General features: G+C 40.5%; 1 protein-coding gene across 1 annotated transcript in view; it reads right to left on the minus strand.

Annotated features, from left to right (window-relative positions):
- Positions 1-9,133, minus strand: part of LOC144205416 (ankyrin-3-like) — a 54,201-nt gene extending 45,068 nt beyond the window's left edge. The window contains exon 1 of the mRNA XM_077729782.1: positions 8,627-9,133. Coding sequence (XP_077585908.1) covers positions 8,627-8,749 — 123 coding nt within the window. The 5' untranslated portion in view covers positions 8,750-9,133. The remainder of the gene's footprint in view (positions 1-8,626) is intronic.
- Positions 9,134-20,277: the final 11,144 nt, after the last annotated feature.

A 20,277-nucleotide genomic window follows, 5' to 3' on the forward strand; every position in this document is an offset into this window, starting at 1 on the left:
TTTAGATGTATTTTTCAATCCAGGGGTTGACAATGTCAATCATCCTCTAAATTCATTCAGTAGTCAAACACTGGGCTCTGGTGGTCATTTGGGACATCACAAGCCTTTTGGGTTTGAGTGATAAAGAGCATTAGCACTTGGGACAGATGTTATAAAATCCAAATGTGACCAATTGTGTGTTGAGAACTCAACAGAGAGCCAAAGAAATGTACACTGAATAAACACAGTGTATAAAAAGCCAGTAAATATTCTACTACTTCTATGACTCCCCTGATCTATCGGAACGAGTGCAATTTGCTACTTTGCTTTAAAGTGATTAGTCAAACAATGAAATGGGATAAAAATTAAAGAAAGTCAAACAAATATTCAACCAATCTACCAAGAGCCAAGCTGCCTCCAGAAAAGACATCAACAGACAAATAAATGAACTTACCAGTGGCAAATTGACCCACTGAATGCCATTCTAGCGTCCTCAAAAGGAATCCCGTCTCATTGCCTGTAATTTCATTAGTGTTCAGACAGGGGGAAATAAAACCACTTAATGATCTAATGTTATCATTTGCATTGTAATCAGGTTTGATGAATACACTAAAGGGTAGATGCATGTGATCTATGTCATCGGTATTTATAGCTGTGTGTCTCACAGGGAAAGTATTGTATGTAAAAACCGAAATAGCTTCAGATTGAGAATGAGAGAAGCAAAGTGACGGCTTTCAATGGACCTTTGGCAGGTACGCAGAACTCAACTGGAGCCATCTGTCCCCTGCAGACCTCCAATCATACATAAACACAAACACACAAACATTCACCAGTGTAAAGAGTAAACATAAGGGTGGCTGGCAAACATGTTAAATTTAAGGGAACATGTTGTCACCCATCTGACACCAGGCCAAGGACAAAATTAAGCCATTGAAGAAAAATGCAATTTTCGAGGGCACAATTGTACGTTAAATGATATTAATATCCCTCATAACTCTATACATAAGAGAAGAGAAATAACAAAATGTACAATTCAGTGACTCTGCATACTTTGTGTTCAGTCCATCAAAGTAAATGTGATGATCTTTTATGTTTATGGAAGTTAAAAAGTTAAGTTAATATCAAGTGGCAGGTGGAAGTTGCGCTCTTGCATGGCTGACAATTTAATTTGTGGGCGGAAGCACTTTTACTTTAAAGAGCATTTGCTACGTGACACTAAAATCTATGAGTGACATGACTGTGAGTGCCGCCCAACTATGAGGGTGGCCCTCTTTGACCCCACATGTCCAAGTGTTCATCCATCAAATGTAGCTTAACAGAACACTCATCAGGTCTAAAGATACATAAGAAAATTGGAATACTACAAATAATTAGTGAGATAGTGGCCATATTGTTGTACTCGGTGTATTCTATTACAGTTTACATAAAGTTACCAGGGATTATTGAGCAATATCATAAAGGTCAAGGGAGATTAAGGTCAATAAAAAATATAAAAAATCCAGACCCAAGAACCAATGTGACTGCATCCATAATAACAAAGCATTATAGATTTAAGTTAAGAAAAAAGTGAATTTTTTAGAAAATTTTATAAAAGTGATGACATTCCAGTGAATAATCACGTTTCAGCACCACGGACAGCGCCCAATTTGAACTGGTGTGGCTTGGCACAACCAAAATTGACATCTATCCCCATCAACGGTGGCAAAGGAGTTAATAGCCGTGTAACCGCACCATTTTGTGCCTGCCTGGGGGCAAGGTCCCGCCAAAAGTTAAAAGGTGGCTACTGGTGTCAAGACAGCTGACACGCAGCTGACAGTGGCACGCGAACACTGCTGTGCTTACTCAAACACTCACTCAGCGACAGCAATCTTGTCAGCGGCGACCTAACCAATGACTCCACACACACACCAATCGTTTTGTCTCGTCGCATCACATTCAAACGACGTGCTGACCAATCAGAAAACCTTGAGCTCGAGGCACAACTTCAACACAACTCGATGGTCAGTTATAGTTTACCTTAACATATAGCGGATGTACTACATCATTAAATAAAAGCAAAAAAGTTCACTCTTGCACCCTTTTCACGGAGAAAAAACACTTTTTATAAACAATTTTTATAAAATGAGAGCCAGGAACATTGTTTTCTATCTCTGAGCTCCAAACTATGTGTTTGGGGGGGGAAATTGTCATTTTAGTAGTATTTGGAATGCAATAAATTGTGAAAAAATGGGATTAGGGGGAAAAAAGCAAAATAGAAAAAGGGTTTTTTGCTTATAATGTGCTTTCATTGTCTTGATGGAAAAACTAAAATATTCCCGCATCACTTCATTATTTTCACTGAAAATAAAGCAGTTTGTGAATAAGCATTTTTTAAAAAGAAGGCATAGTATCTATTTGAGTGCAACCATATTAAGTGAAGCCTATTTTTATCTCTTGTGATCACACATCTTATGCAAAATAAAGAATAGCAGTTCCACCTTAAAGCTACAATCAACCTTTTCCACATTAGATGCCATAAAGGCTGAATTCCTACAGGAGTCGGCCACTTATACGACAAACCACTATAATAACGTAACTGCCAGTAGATGACAAATCCAATTATTTCATGTATTGTTCCACATAAAGCGCTGAGTCCCATGCAGTCACAACAAAAAATAAATGCTAAAATACTTGGTGCCTAGTCTTGGATTCATTTTTCAAAAGGGTTTTACATTATTGGAGTCATCCATGCATGTGACAACAGACTGGCAGGTGTTTAAGTGGCCAACTGGGAGATGGCCTCATGGTGGCGGGGGACCCAGAAGGGGAACAAAAAAAAAGAAAAAGTAATTATCAAGCAGTGCAGAAGCGATTCCCAGGGGATGGACGGCGTGCCCGCATGCATGTTTGTGTCATTTCAATTGAGCGAGCTGTTTTATCTCAGAGTATCGCCTGGCATTTATTCATGTACAAATAAATACATAACCATGACATACAGTGAAATCGCTGAAAATGATCATTTTATGTTTCAATGGGATGGTCAGTTAAATTTGACAAGATTCCTTCCTCTTGTTCTCTTTGTCAGTAAAAAAATGGTTAAAAATATGCAGTGTTTTAGAGGTTCAATTGCACTCAAAATGATGACTTTTGGCCTTCAGAAATTTAATTTTTTGTGAGTTTACTACCTTGATTTTTTGATATTGAAATACATTAACAGAAATCAATATAAGACTCAATAGTAGGATTCCAATTTCTAACCCCTCCTACAACTGCTTCCAGTCACCGCAATTACATCATTACAAAGTACAACTGTCCTCATTAGCATATGTTCAACATGTCAAGGTGAACTCTGCGAAGCTCAAGAAAATCTGAACTGGACTATGATTTTTTTTTCATTTTCCTGACCCATGTAGCACTTAAGAGTCAAATAAATTTTAAAAAAGCAAATTATACAAGTCAAAACTGGCAAATGTACAGCAAATTTCATGAGTGCCATATTTTCACAGCTTTAAGACGCACCGCATTCTAAGGCGCACCGTCAATGAATGACACATTTTATTTTTTTTCTCCATATATAAAGCACACTGGATTATAAGGCGCCCTGTCTATTTTGGAGAACATTTAAGACTTTTAAGTGCGCCTTATAGTCATGAAAATACGGTAATTTGCATTGGAAGTCAACCGAGGAGCCCTTATAAAGTATCCAATGATCGCATAAACGTCCATTGGGTAATTTGTAGAGCCAAGCAACCCATATTCGCCGCGAGCACGACGAGAAATGAGCGCTCACGTGTAGCAGTGGCGAGAAAGAGGCATCTCACCTTCAAATGACCTTTAGGCTTAGCGTCAAACGGCTCCCTGACTCTCTCTCTCTGCTTATCTACACTCTTCTCTCACAATCGACCTCCTTTTGGCAGTCCTTTCTCCGCCACTGGAAGACGCATGTCAACATTTAATGTGGAGCAGTGCAGCAAATCGCTGGATAATGTCAAATGCGGCTGACCACAACCACAACGACAGAACAACAGCAAATGCCTACAAACACTAGTTTCTCGTGACCTACCAACAAATTAAAAAAAACACTCACAAACCATCACCTGGGGACCCCAAAGGACATGGATCAATAATTGCAACAAGCTGTGGTTTGCCACACTGAGAACATGTAGAACAATGGCGGCATGCAGTGGAGAACAAATAAATAAATACAAATATGTACGCATTGAAAAAAAAGAAGAAATAGCAACAATAGAAAGAGATAATCGGTTACTATGTAGGCCATGATTCTATTGCATTTATTCCTAAATACGCCTTTTAGGGATCATGATTTTGGCCCAAATAATGTATATATTTACACTATTAAATAAATTATAGTTTTCTACAGGTGGGCTTCTATTCATTGAGTTAAAATAAATTATTCTGGGATATAATTAGCTTCTTTATGACTAATTTCAATTGCAATTATTTTATTTAAATTCTCAAGGTTATGATTTTAGTCAATTTTGCTTGAATTGCCTATTAATAATGAGAATTGCAAAAACTGAGGACTTGTTGACACTTTTCCCAACATTTCCCCCCAAAAATAATGCACAAATTGATTAAAAACCCGACTTACGACTACAAGCAACATATACATTTACCCCATCACGACACCCAGAATTTAACCACCGAATAAAAGTAAAATCTCATTTAGCCCGGTGCAAACATTGAGCGACACTGAGGAGTTCCCACAGTCAATGCAATTAGCCTAGGCACGCATGAGGACCAAATTCATTAACCTCTTTCTTTTATGAGCTACTCAAGATGAGAAGTGGGCGGCAACATGCCCACCGACCGCCATTGTTTGGGACACACTGCTCCTAAGTGGATGACAACCATTGACAACCCGACAAACAACAAAAAAAGGAGACAAACGTATTCAATGAGCTTTTTTTTTTCCTCGTCTAAAGTCCGCCGGCTGTTTATTTTCCCCCTCCCCTCCTTCTCCTTCTTCCCCTGGCCAAGAAGAGCCTTCTTGTTGCCGTGGTTGCCAATTTAAACATTGCCATTCCCCCACTAGGAGTCGTTCCAAGGTCTCACAAAAAGGCAAATATCTCACAAGGGATAAAAAAAAAACAATAGTTAGAATAGTCAATGGTTAAAATTATGGGATTTTTTGGGTGTTTTTGTATCTATGAGGTCGTATAGTGCACATTTTTTTGAAGACTTTTGATGAAGATGGAATCTGAAAGGATGAACGAAATCATGAATTTATTATCAGGGAAAATGAATTCAGCTGTAAGGAATTATGGCAAAAATGCGATATGACTTGTTCAGATTTTTTTCTGAGTATAAAAGTGGGACATGGCAAGGAAAAGTAAGTTTAGCATTTAGCCTTTTTGCTGATGGCTTACTCTGGGACTCCCGGCTCTACTAAATGTCATCATAAAAAAAGGGAGGGGGGGTTTGTAGAACAGGGCTTTTCCATTTCACTTCTATGAACACTTTCTTACCACATTTATACATAGATTTGAACAGATTTCAGGTTTGGACCTTAGCTAATGGAGAGGAAATGTTAAAATTTACAAGCACTATCTACTGTTAAAACTAAAAAATGCCACAGAATGTAATGGTGAACTTAAGCTTCTTGTGCGGGCCCTATTGAATAATATTTCTCAATTCGCTGCAGGCTGCATTAGGAAGCCTAAATACTCTATGGATGTGAATATTTATTTATCCCTAAATGTCAAGCTGCATCTCAACAACATCCAATAAATGCATTTTTTACTTCTTCCAGCTCAATATGAAATTCAGCGCTACTACGCCTTAAACGTGACTGAATCAATACCTCTGCACACGTTTTAATCAAACATACATTAACCTTGGACCCTGGGAACCATTGTAGGAACTTTTATAACTTCTTCCTGGCATAAAGCGAGCGGAGGAAAAACTCATATAGCAGTTTAATGCAGAGAGATTAGCCAAAGCAGCTGCTGTATGATAGAAGGTTATTACTTTCTGCAATATGTGCACCTGAAATGAGGTTTAAATTTAATGACTATGTGCAGAAAACATGAATTCATGTTTTATGATGCACTTTATTCCTTTAGAGTGCCTTGATTGTGAATACATCACTCATTTCTTTAATGGTGCATGTATCTCTGACTTTGTTGTCCTTCGCTAAGGACAGAGAAAGAGTTGGAAGGCCACCAAGCGGGAGGGAATCATGAAAAAAATAAAAATTCTTTAGACAACAAGTGACAAATTCCTGCACTCACACGGGTGACTGATGACTTTGTGGCGTAGCGGGTTGGCGGCATCAGCTGGAGAACATTCAGAGCTAATAATAAGCTGAGTCAAGGAGAGATAATGGCTGCTGTGGTTTAAAGGACGGGGAGTGATAGAGAGGGAAAAAAAAACATGTGTACCTGTCGGTTAAATTCAAATTAAGTGTGAGTATATACATGCAACAAATAAAAAATGGGACACTAAACAACCAGAGTACATTTTGTGGGTTTAGCCTACTTGCAAGGGTAAACACTATCAAAGGCTTTTACACACTAATTCAATGATAGAATATTGCCATTGAGTATTTAAAAATAAATTATCAAGACTCAAGGAGATACAAAACTATTGAAATATAAAAATATTTTTTGGCTTGCCTCTGCATAGTTGAAAGCAATGATATAGTTGGAGATAAGGACTTAGGTAGAAGGAATATGCCTGCATGAAAAAGCGTAGTGGAGACTTGTCAGGATTATTGTGTGATGAGTCGGAATATGAAATTAAGAGTTTTGGGGAGATTTTACCGTAGAAATTCCAATCAGAGACAGAATCACTATAACACAGCACAAAAGGGCTCTCACCCCACACAAAAGCAACTTGGACTTGATTAGTCTTGCATCTTAGTCACCAACTGAATGATAAATATTTACATTTACACCTCTCGATTCAACAAGCAAGCCCAGTGATTAAAATAACTAATAACATATCACCAAAAAATACTAAAACAAAGAATTTCTAATGTGATCAAATTGATCTTTGGCTCTTTTGTGGCTCAGTATAACGCCAACCCAAGAAACTCAAGTCAAGCACCCTCTGAGGTGACTTTATCCTGAGGGTATGTTCCAAAGCTGGGGTACCTAATGTTCTGTCCAGCGGCAATGATTAGAGCCCTGATGACTGTGATGTTGTTTATGCTTAGGTCAAATAACAATGCCAGCAGCATAATTTAAAACCCCGGCACCCCCCGGGCACAGTAGAGTACAGTAAATGTCATTGTTAGCGAACAAGATCCCTGGCGGTCAGCACGCCGACTGCGGCGGCTGCTTTAATTTGACTCAGTAGTAGGTACAACTGTGTCGACCAAACAATCACTTAGAAAGTGTGCGTAGCGTCAAAATGCTAAATAAATGCAGAGCGTGCGGGGGTGATTGGACGCATGAGCGGGGAAGTCCACGTGCATCCTCGCCGTCATATGAAAAGCGCGGTCATCAATAAATCAGATGTGGATGTATTATACATGGATGTCCGTGCATGGCTATCCGTGCGCACATATATGTGTGTGCACTCTTTTTAGCAAAATCAAGTGCAGTGGGAAAGGATTTTTCAGTTGTTGTTGTGACTTTTAACGATATCTGTGCTGACATATATTTTTTTAACTATTAAATTTGAGGTTTTGTCTTAAAAATGTGCATATTTGTTCAGAGGTTTGAAAATTTTTAGCAAGAAAGTTGTTAAGTGTCCAAATTGGTTTGAATTTTAGATTATTTTAAGAGAAAGATTTTGTTTATTAGTTATTACTTTTTATTTGGGGGGATGACAGCAAAATGGGCTGGGGGATATGTATTGCAAAACTTTTGTAATGTATTTGACTATTGTACTTTTGTTAAGTATTTACAATTTTTGAAAGGAAAGTGAATATTTTGGGTGATTTACTCATTTTCAATAAACTCAAAGGACTGGCCTATCACAGTCAATTAATTAATACATAAAATAAATTTTTTAAACTTGATTTTGATAATCTATTTAGCAAATAAAGGTGTCTTTTTCACAAATACATCTGAAGTTGGCCCTCACATCTTTTGAAAGCGGACCTCAGAGAAAAAAGTTTGTACACCCCTCCGGTCAATAATAGTCAAGATAAAAACGAATGACTGACAAAATCACTTCAACATAGTTTCTTGGCACCAAACTAGGATGCGTCAGAGCTATTTTTACATGAAAGAGGTTCTGATTTGAGCACATAAATAGCAAATCAGTGCAACAAAAAGCAAAGCAAAAATCACGACAGCAGGCCCCAACCCAACTTTGCATCTTCCCACATTCCACCAACCAAAAACACCAAACTACACTCAAACCTGCACATCAAAGAACACCATAAAATACCTGCTTCCCCTGACTATCAGTCACCCCAACGAGTCGGGAAAAGAAATGCTACTTTATAGCGTTGAAAAATGAACACAGGAACCCAAAGGAAACCCATGGCAGGTATGAAGGACACGTTCGGGAAGGGAGAAGACGTAAGGCTCGCATTTAAATGGACGGCGTGGCATTAAAGAGGAGGTTCGGTCGGTGTTAAGTGATTAGCAGAGATGGGGGTGACCTCCAAGCAAGCGCACCTTCCACCAGGACGGCGAGAGTGTGGGAGAGCGACCAAGGGTCGGGGGTCCAGCCACGCCGGGCGCTTTACCTTTCTCTTCTGCTCGCGGGACGTTGCTCTCCTGCTCTTCCTTCGCTTCTCCTTCTCATCCTCCAACGCATTCACATCCACTTCCCCCCGATTCTTCTTCAGCTGGGAGGCCGCGTGAGCCATGACGGCCGACGGCGCGCCTCACCTGAGACCCCGGAGAAGTTGGACGACGGTTGGCCGAGGCGGTCGAACCCGGGGTCCCAGGGCAAAATTTGGGGGTAGAAAAGGAAAGGGGGGGAAAGGGAAGAAAAATGCTCTCCTTTTTGAAAAGGAGAACGGAGAAGCGTAGGCTTTCTCTCTCTCTTTAGGGCTTTGGGCTCAGTTATCCTCTTTGCCCTTCCTTCCCGCCGCCCAGGTCCGCTCCCTATCTTCTGGACTTCAAAGTGTCGGACCCAGCCGAGTCTTCTTCACCTCCCTCCTTCCCGGGTAAGGACGAAAACCCAGTTGGAGGGAAGAGCGGCGTCGGAGGTGGCGGCAACGACGGCGGCGGCGGCGTGAGCATCGCCGGCGCAGAGGTGGATGGAAGGAGGGAGGCGGTGAGGGGGTAGAGTTTGACAGAGAATGGAGGGCGGGCGTGAGGGGAGTGGTTACCACGGCAACCAGCGTCTGTTTCGCTCCAGCCTCCCAAATGGTCCTAGATACTCTGCGCACGTGCCTCTGTGTGTGTGTGCGTTGCGCGGGTGCGCGGGTGAGGATGAATGAATTCCAGGGGAAGGTGAAAAGCAGCAGCTGGCGCAAAGAGCGTCATCCAAATACACAGAGTGCCCTCTAAATATATAGAATACACATATATAGAGCCTGGTGAGTGGGTTTTTGCATGTTCTGCCCTGGGCTTATGTGGATTTTCTTCGGGTAATCTGCTTCTCTTACTATATCCCAAAAACATGATATGAGTATGAAAGGTTGGGATTGGCCAGACACCGATTCAGGGTGTCCCGCGCCTGCTGCCCATAGTTGTTTGGGACATGCTGAAGCACCCCCGTGATCCTTGTGAAGATAAGTGGTTCGGAATATTCATGTTGAATTTCTTCACATTAGTGGATTTTTGAGAATTTTTTCGACTGTGTACCGAAGAATAAAAAATAAAAAATGAGAGAATTAAAAGGTGGCCTATTTAAAATGTCCTTGACAGTCACTACGACAGACACACCAGATTGGCGGCACGCGTGGCGGCCATTTTTTTCATCCACGTCTGCACGCGTGGCATCGCATGGAGCTTGACCGGGTCCTGACGCTACAGTCAGGCTGCCCCAGCGTGCGCCTGTTATTCTCACAGCACGCGGTTTTAGCGCGTAGTGGGATTATTAGGGAAAAGGTGGCAGACTAAGATGAACCCCCTATGTGGACACCCATGAAATTCCCCTTTCTAAACTCCAAATCTATCACCCCCTCTCTATTTTCCTTTCTTTTCAAACGCCGTGCAGCTATAGAAATCGGCAATGTCGGGGAGGGGGATGCATACTCACAGCCCCCCTCGTGCATCGGGGGGGGGGTGTCACATTATGCCAAATGATCATGCCGTTGCTAGGCGAGGACCAATGATGGGGCTACGGGTACGACAGGATGGATGGATAAGGAGAGAGGTGAGAAAAAAAAGATTAGGATTGTAAGCAATGCCTTACAAAATGTGATGAATGATAATATTTAAAAAGATGCAAAAGGCATCATTAAAAAAAAGTCCAATTCACAAGTTCCAAGCTGGCAGAAGGGAACAGCTTAGTAGTAAAAGCAGTGCCAAGGTGGCTGTCACTGAACGCCACAACATTTACTCCAAGACAAAAAAAAAAATACAAAAAAATCAGCTCCCGAGTTGGCGGCCCGCCGGCAAGGAGTCGGTCGGTACCTTTTGGAACTTTTCCACCCGCCGTTTCCGGGCACGTTGCCAGACAGACAGAAGGCCACCGACGTTTGGACCCGGGCGCCAAAATATTACAGCCACGGGGAAGGGAATGACACATTTATTGGCACCAAATTGTCCAAAATGTGTCATATTTCACCCTAAAGGGACTTTAACGCCGCTTCACTTCTACTCTTTAACTTTTAACCTGTTACTTGTCTTTTTAAAGACAGTATTTGACAAAAGAAATGGCTCAAACCAAATCAATTCGCCACTTAATGACATCCAATCGACTAAAAAAACGATTCTAATGGACACACAATCATGCATGCAATAAAAATTCTATGATGTATACTCTACATATATAGCTCTTAAACATATCTAATAATATTACAATTGTGCACATGATCATTTTATAGTTATTCAAGTTTACAGAATTATTTATAAGCTAAGAAGGTATTTCCCATACTATTTTTCGTAGTTTGGCTGCGCCTGCGACTTATATATGACTTGTTTTTTAATACTTCACTGAAATGGACTATACTTGATCTCAATGAATGTTTTTGTACAGCTATTTTTTTGACAAACATTAACGGACGTCTTCCAGCCTGGAAATTCCAAAGAGGGCAGCCTAGCCAACCGAGACCACCATTTCATTGACCCTTTGACCTTTATGGCTCCGAGAGCACGTCCCAGGCGAGGAACCAAAGGTTGTGGGGGGGATGCTGGCAGCAGAGGGACAGTGTGTGTGTGTGTATGTGTTGGGGGTTTGAGCTCGACGGGTCAAACTGAGGGGGAACAATAAGTAATTACACTAATCGCATGAATGGTATTAAAGCTGGGCTTGATGATGATGCTCGTGAAGCCCCTTCATCTCCCTGGAGTGCATATATAAAGTTAAAGGCTAAATTATTCATACGGTCCTCATATTTTGTTATGATTTGAATGGGAATTACTGTCTTAATCTTTGAAAGGACACAAAATGTCAACAGACTAAGGATGATGAGTACCGCCACTTGTTTTTACATTTTTGAGGGACAATATTTGAAGAAATTCTGTTCTTTTTTTTTAGTTTGGATGAAGTCACATTTTTAATAAGGTAGTAGAGTGATTGTTCATATAAAGAAAGATAAAGAGGAATCTTGGTACTGAGCGCACTTGACTGCTTATTGTAATGTACTGCCCTCTCGTGTTCGATCAAAGATGCTGAAAATGGGCTTCAAAATCTAAAAGGAAAACAATTGGTAATGCCTCACACGCTCATTAATACACCTCAACTGGATCTCAATACTTAAAAAAGCTTATATGATCAATATTTCCATGATATGCCACTCTGACTAGACCGCCGATATCAAAAAAAGACCCCCAGCCAAATCAAATACTAGAAGACATACTAAAGGTTAAGAGTGAAAGGTGTCAAAGGCCAACAGCAATATTGACGGATGGAGGGAATAATTATAGATTCACCAACACAACGCCTACACGGACCCTGAGGGGGGTTGCTAGGAATAACTTGAACATATTGCAAATTATAAAATGCTCCTTTTGCTTTTTAGCAGTTGACTACAGACAGAAAGGGATGGTTTTAGACTTGAAATGTTATATTGTTATTATTATCATAGGAAAATTTTGCTAAATCGCTTTTATGCAGTTAAACTGCTGGTTTTGATGGTACAGAAAGCAAAATATTCAGAATTTCTTATCAGGTTTGGCTTTCAGCACTTACTCAAATAGATGTAACCCACTTTGCTCCCACTAACCTAGCAAAATTTGTGTCAGGACCAAAAAAAAAAACAAGAACAAAATGTCCTCGCACAGTTTGCCCACAGGAGGGCAGCCACACATTCATAGAGGAGTAAGAGGAGGAGGAGGAGGAAGAGGAGCAAGAGGAGGAGACATCTGAATGTGTGATGAAGCCTCTCATAGGAGATGAATGACATGAGGATGAGAGTCAGGTTTTTTTGTCATTCTGGATGAGAATAAAGTGAACAGATGTAGGTTTGTTTTTTTTTTCCATGCAAAAGTGGGTCTGACACCAGCCTCATTCATTCATCTAAAACAAAAACCATATTATGGCTTACAAAACCACAAGTGAATGAAATGGGAGAGAACCATCTGCTGCTTGGAATGACCTTAACTCATCTATCTTTTCAGAGTAAAAAGTCCCGAATGCATCACACGTGTAGGCAACGTGTAGCTAGAATACCAAGTCAGCTTCAGCTGGACCTCCTCCGGAGCGGAGAACGTGAAGAAGTCAGCAGGTTACTTCAACCACGGATAGACGGAGATGACATTTACAAAGCCATGCGGTTAGATGTCATTTGCTTTCATTTTGAATATCATCACCACCCCTTCTCTTTTTCTGCCATTTCAAAGTGAAAGGTAAAATTCCCAATCTAAATTCTTAGAATGAACCCAATACCACTCCAATAAGAAAAGGTTTCAAACACCAAACATCCAGATTGCGAGCCCCAAGTACTCACCACTAGGCCACCGTGCCTCACTTTTTTAAATACACTGTTCTAAACCTGCCAAGCAACCTCAAACTACAAAAAAAGTTACAATTATTTATCCTTGTATGCATTTCCTCACAAAATTGCCACCACCCAACAACACTGCAATAAAAAAAGGTTCAAACACCAAACTGCGAGCCCCAAGTGCTCACCACTAGTCCACCGTACCACACTTTCTTAATACATTGTACTGAACATGCCAACCAACCTCAAACTACAAAAAAAAGTTTAAATAATTTATTCTGGTGTGCATTTCCTACCAAAATTGCCCCAACATCCAAAAAACATGAGAAAACAGCCACATCAACAATATCAATAATCTTAATAGGTTTCCCTTGCAATGTCTTCAGGCTATAGTTAAACAACAAGCAAATACATTGGGGTTAATGAGGAATTTTTACCCGTGCGGGAACGCATTTCCCCACAAAAAACAAGCTTTGTGCCTGGTAGGTGGTGTTGCGTTTTTACGTGAAGAAGAATAAACAATTTCACGGTCTGCTAGCGAGCACTAAAAACGAAAAAGCCCGTCCCAATCGTGGCCTCCGTCCACAAAGTATCACCCACGCAAATGCCGCTTCTACTACAGCAAATTGTATTTCCCTGTGACAAAAAGGTCTCTTAAAAAAAAAAAAGAAAAAGCTAAGGACACATTTTGTTCCTTTTCTATTAAACGCATCCATCAAATGGCAAGACTTTGCAGGAAGTCCAATCACATTAAGGAGTTTCCCAGAAACGCCACACGGACGAAATAACAGAGAAGGGAGATCAATTTGTGGCATTAATAAAACATCATTTTTCGATTCCGACCATTTCCAGCGGGCTTGAGTGGTTTTTAATTGGAATAGATAACAAACGATGCACTTTTTTTTTATTCCAGCGGCTTAAATGGAGGAGAAAAAAATTCTAATGAGACTTCAGGTTGATTTAAAAGAAAAGGATTCCACATTGTAACCATGAACAACTCTATCGGGCTAAAGAATGGGATTTAATTGCTGCGTCATGGTGGCGTCAACCCCGGAAATGTTGAATATGTTGCCTACATATGAGGAGGAATTGGCTTGAAACCAGCGTGGGCGAATCATCAGCTAATTTTGACGGAGAAGAAAACCTTTTGCTACTCGGGTGGGCGGCGTGCTGAGTTACAGCTCACAAGGTTTTTCAATTATTTTTCCCCTTTTGGGTATAAACGTCACCTGGAAGGTTTAAATGTGGGATATGCAATGGCTAATTTTACATACAATATTTTCACAAACATAAGGCGCACCACATGATAAGACGCACTGTCAATGAATGACACATTTTAAGTATTTTTCCATGTATAAAGTACACTAGATTATAAGGTGTTTTGTCTATTTGGGAGAAGAAGACTTTTAAGTGTCATGTTGTTTGAGGCCTTTTTTGGGGGGGAGAATAGCTTCCTTCATTGGTTTTCTAAAAATCTAATCTGAAACTGGTTTTGAATCCTAGTTTTTTGGAGAAAATTTAAGATTTTTAAATGCGCCTTATAGTCGTGAAAATACGGTAACTATGACATCAGCTTTTACAATCCATCACATTTTCCACAATTGTTTGAGGCATGTTTGGCTTCATAACACTCAAAAATGGTTTTGAATCCTATTTTTTGTGACTATTAAACATTTTTGACTATCAAAATAAGTGGCCAGGACAAATGAAGGACAACATTAAAAAAAATAAGACACTTAAGTCACTTTAAGTCCATTATTATAGTTGATACTGACACCTAATGACTAATTAAAGTCATATTCACGAACCTCATAAATGTGAAGCAGTGTCGAAACAGCTGTAAAAGCCACAAAATAAAGTGAGAAAGACTGCATGTTATTTTTCTATCCCAAATCTGAAAGATTTGGAGAGCGATCAAAGACGGCGAGCGAATACGGTTCTTTCCTCCCATGAGAAGCAGCGGACACCATATGCGTGGACCCGTCAGCGGGTCCGCATGCCATATGCCTTGAATGTGCTGGCCTAACGCTTTCTCCGTGCCAGGCATCTCCATGTCTACATCGGAGCGGTCCAGGGGGGGATTGATTCTGTTTGCATCAGTCACTCAATGAGGGCCTATAATGATGTTTACCAAAGGACTTGACAGCACTGTAACTCAACAAGTTTAGAACTTGGACTCCAAAACTTAAATGACTTGAGTATGGCCTGACAGGAATCAACTATTTGATTATATGTTACTTCAAGGGTGGCAGACTCGGGTTGGTTCATGGGCCGCTGTAACGTCAACTTGATTTCAAGTAGGCCGGACCATTTTAGATATAATATTTATATATATTTTTAAATGGGTTAAAATAACTGAATTAAAAGCCCTGAACGTTCCAGTTTTTGTAAATCTAAAACAATGTTTATTTTAGCCTTTTTTATATATATTTTTAGATTTTACAAAATGATTTTTGAACTAAAAACACTGAAAAAATTGATTACGAAATGGCAATTATTGATTTAAAAGGGGGAAAATCAAGAAATGTAATATACATCTATACTCTTCATTTGAACTAATTCCTAAAACAGAAAGTCGCCACTCATGATTTACTTTTCTGGGCCACACAAAATGATGCGGCGGGCCAGATTTGGCCCCCAGCCCGCCACTTTGACACAGTATCTGAAGGAAAATCTTTTTTTTTATAGATGTGTCATATATTCATAGCTAATATACGAGAAAATCCCTCTCCCATGTCTGGTTATTGTTATGTTTTAGAATGCAAAAGTATAAGAATACTTTTTTTGATTAAACCAAGTAAAAAATGTGGTATTCTTGAAGTTTTACAATGACACGACCTGATTTTTTTTTACCCCCTAGTGCTGGTCAAGGCTCGATTACAATTTACGACCGTAACGCGGGTTGGCAAAAACCATCCGGGTTTGTGTTGACGAGCGCGTGGACCCGACGACAGAGCGTAAAAGCGGCGCGCTTGTGAAGCCCGGCCCAGCGCGTAGAACATCCTCTCCCAGTATCGTGTTTCCCCCCATCGTGATGGATTGCAGCGACGTGCCAGGAATGGCTACGCCTGAGGAACTCTCGCACTTGGGCCAACGGGGCCGGCTCTCCATCAGAGTACATCACGCAGTCTCACAATTTCACATCTCCTTTCCAGAGCAAAGGTCAGACTCTGTCTCAGCATTTCCAGTTTGTATATTATTCCGCATTGAAACGCAAGCTATAATTCACAAGCCGTCAATTCAAAGTATTCATAAATAGACGTCGCTATTTGTGGAAAAAAAAGGCCCTGCCAATCCACTTAAGGCTTTTTGGCTCAGGTGCCAGTTTGATTTCACAACCTACTGTACGCAGTCAGCGTGTAGTATTTGTTGATACAAGGTGTAACACGCACGTTGGGAGTTTTACTTGGATAATGATTTTTCAGTTTCAAAAGAAATATCTTCTGCAAGTCGTGCATGAATGCACAGATAACTTCTGCACCACAAACTATTTTATCCACCTAATCCAAAGATCTCAACAACAAATATTTGTGAGAATGCGTATAACACGGTTCATAATATGTAAACCAAGTCAACAAAAAAGGACAATAATCTGTATTTTATATTTAGCAATTCTAAATCCTCTATATCGTGTGTCAAAGTGGCGGCCTGGGGGCCAAATCTGGCCCGCTCTATCATTTTGTGTGGGCCGGGAAAGTAAATCATGAGTGCCGACTTTCAGTTTAAGGATCAAATTAAAATGAAGAGTATAGATATATATTAAATTTCCTCATTTTCCCCCTTTTAAATCAATAATTGTCATGTTTTAATCAATTTTTCCCATGTTTTTAGTTCAAAAAATTGTAAAATCTAAAAATATATTTAAAAAAAAAGATAAAATAAACATCGTTTTAGATCTATGAAAAAAACTTAATATTCAGGGCTTTTAATCCAGTTCTTTTAATCCATTTATAAAAAAAAAAAAGAAATATTTAACCGTCTCCCTGCAACGCCATTGCACGCCACCTGACGACAACACACCCGCCGTAACATATCACAACACCACCATCAACTCCGATAAGGCCAAACCATCACCCACTGCAATAACACCGGCCGACAAAAAGCGAGCCCGACTCATCAACCCCCCCCCGAGCGTCCAAAGCCGGGAGATGTCTTCCCCTTCGCCACATTTGATAAAGCAAACACAGTCCGCCCGGTCTTCCCCTTTCCCACTCGTTCCAGCCGCGAGCCAAACAGCCCCGTCTGTTCTTGGTCTACTTTGACAGCTGCGGCCCCTGGTCTCACATCAGTCTACATTTCCTGATATGTCACTCCATTTGACTGCGCTAGGAATTGCTTAGAGTCGGGGAGCAGATGCATACCAGTCGCCCCGACGTCTTTCGCCCTGCCACCCAATCCCAATCCCCAACTTTTTGGCACCCGCGGCTCTATCCGCGATTGTGACTCCTCACCTTCTTCTACCCTGAGCTCAACCTGTCATAGCCAATCAGGCGGGGGCCGTGTTGAAAAGGGAAAGAGGTCAGGGGGGTTAAAAGCGGACCTCCAGGGGGGGCTCTAAGGTGGTTCATAATTTAGATGGAATTTTATTCTTTAAATTAGTAGAAAGAATCAATTGAAGGATGATTTTTTTTTCTGAAGCCGTTCCCATAGCAACACAGTACCATCTTCTCGAGTGAGTCACATGACTGAAATTAGCCCAATGTGGAGACGGCTCTCGAATTGAGCAAATAATTGGCCAATTTTCATTATTTCCTGACTATGAGCAGCTACTTTTCACCCACATGATTTGAACCCTGTGGTTTTTACAGGGTGACTAATTTACAGATTTTCACAGTCTAATAACATTCATGTCTTTTAGTGTAAATACAGCATAACTCCACATGGAAATCTTATAGTACGATGTGGCCGAAATATGAAGAAATGTTGTACTATTTGGCAAAGAATACAAAAGTATCAGTTTTTTGTTTGCAATGGGAGAAAAAAAAGTCAAATTCTTTATGCATTCTCTTATTAGACTCCACACAATTAATATAATTTCAGACCATTTCAATTGGGGAAAATTAATTTCATTATGACAGAATGAAGTTGCTCTTAGCCTCCCAAAGAAAAAAACACAGCCATGACACAAGACTGGTAAATCTTTCAAAGCTCACCTTTTTAACTCTTTGCATCTTCAATTCATTAACGCCATCTGCGACACCCGTGCACGTCTCAACGCCAAAACAACCGACAACAACAACAAGACGTTGAGAGTTCCCAAGAAGCCGGCGTGCTTTCCTCGTGGCGGCGGCTGCGAGCGGTTAATCAGACAAGTTGTAATCTGTTTAGGAGATCAACAAACCAGCTTCCCAAAAGCTGAAAAGAAGGACACAACCTCACAAACATCTATCATGTGCCAAAACAACAAGGATGCAAACCACTACAAGAGTTTTCAATCAAATTCAAACCACAATCCAGATTTAGCTTATACTCTGTCCAAATGTCTTTTGTCTATCGTTAGGATTTATCTTTAAAAAAAGGACTACTACTGTGGACAAATAAGTATTTTAAAAAGTAGCACCAATATTGATACCATCTATAAACATCAACTTTATCTATTGTGATGCAGTATTTTCTTTCCTAATCAGAATTAATGAGCCTTACAGGTTGGACTGTTCAAAAAGACGAGGGAATTGCATCATTCCCACCCTTCTTTGGGATACAGTCATCCATTCCGATGTCTACGTCTGCTCAGTGTTTGTCCAAAATTCCACCATGCTTCAGCTTTTCACAGCTCCTCGCCAAGTGAGGGAGTGAGACTGCTACAGCAGAAGGAGTTACAAAAGGAGGTCAGACGGCGGATATATTATTTTTTAATTATTAGCGCCACAAGAGTCGAGAAAGGAAGCCAAAACGTAAATAAAATAAGGCCATATTTGCTGGGTGGCGGCTTTGCTCAAAAGCCCAATTATAAATATAAAGATGTATTTAAAATGGGGCAGTCGGATTTCCGCCCCGAGCTGGCGGCAATGTTGATAAATGCAACAGATGATGGAGGATCGATACAATTGTTCCCACTTTAACCATTTTTGCGGCTGTATTTATCACTAAGGATTGATTGACTGTAGTTTTTGGACAATGTAGGAACCGCATTGGCATAAATGGGGATGTATTGGACTTTTAAATTGGAAATTTTGCAAACTTTGGAGAGTTTTTGCGCACCAGTCAAGGGTTTTTATCTATCGGTCAGTTTTTAAATGCTTTTATTAATGGCAATTTAAAGGGTAAAGGGTGTTTGGAGGGATTAGATTGGTCACTAAATGAATTATAAACTGGGAATTTAGGGTAGAGTGATGTAATCTCCTTTTTTGCCAGTCAAAGTGGACATTTGCTTTACAATATTTTCATCAGTTACGAGTCTTTTCTGGTGAGTCCCTCGTAATCCCATTCATGACCGAGCTGGTAATGCCATTTTTTGGAAGATTCCACTGGTGCAGATTATCAGCGGTTTGACAGCTCCAATTAGCCCTTCTTGAAGATGGAATAATATGATGAAGAAGGATCATCCGCGCTCTGCGATCTCATTCCCCCCAGAATCCCTCAAACGACACTTTTAGTGGGCGCGGATTAAAGACGGAGACAATGCGAGGCCCCGCCGAGGATTCGTCTGTCTATCCATTCTTTTTCTTGTCTCCTTAGATGTTAATTTGACGACTTGATCGGAAGTCATGTCATCTTGGCCGGCTCTGGGGGAGGGGGGGATTACACAACCAGCCTACGGAAGTGGGGTCAATACTAATGCTGTTTTTTACCCATTTGTGACTGTGACCATGCTGGCTAAAAGGACAATTAGCCGCCACCACTTTCACTGAGGAAACGACAACCTATCAGAAATAATTCCTGGCCTCACATGGCGCTTTTATAAGGAAACTTCAGAATAACTTTTTTTTGCCCGGGTGACACAGTTTCAATCACTTATTTTGGCAAAAATCTCATTGGTTTAACTGTTGGTTAAGATAAAAACCAGAACCAAAAGAAGCATAATACACACATTTCAACAACCAAATCCACAAATAAAACTATTGAGATCCAATGCTTTACTTTCACATCATTTCCCCTTCAAAGTCCAACATTGTTAATTAGAAATTAGCACACAACCCCCAAAGAAGAACCACGAAAGCGTGAAGAAGCGAACAGAAAAGACAGGTGGACCAGAACCACTTAATCTTTCGGCAACGGCGAGAAAGAGCATATCTGGCTCGTTTAATGCATCCGGGGAGAAAGTGGTTTTCCCTCACAACTCTATTATGGTTTCTACGGGTACGTGGCGACACGACTCCATCATTTAAGTGAGTCTG

This window comes from Stigmatopora nigra, chromosome 12, assembly GCF_051989575.1.
Source record: "Stigmatopora nigra isolate UIUO_SnigA chromosome 12, RoL_Snig_1.1, whole genome shotgun sequence".
Lineage (NCBI taxonomy): Eukaryota > Metazoa > Chordata > Actinopteri > Syngnathiformes > Syngnathidae > Stigmatopora > Stigmatopora nigra.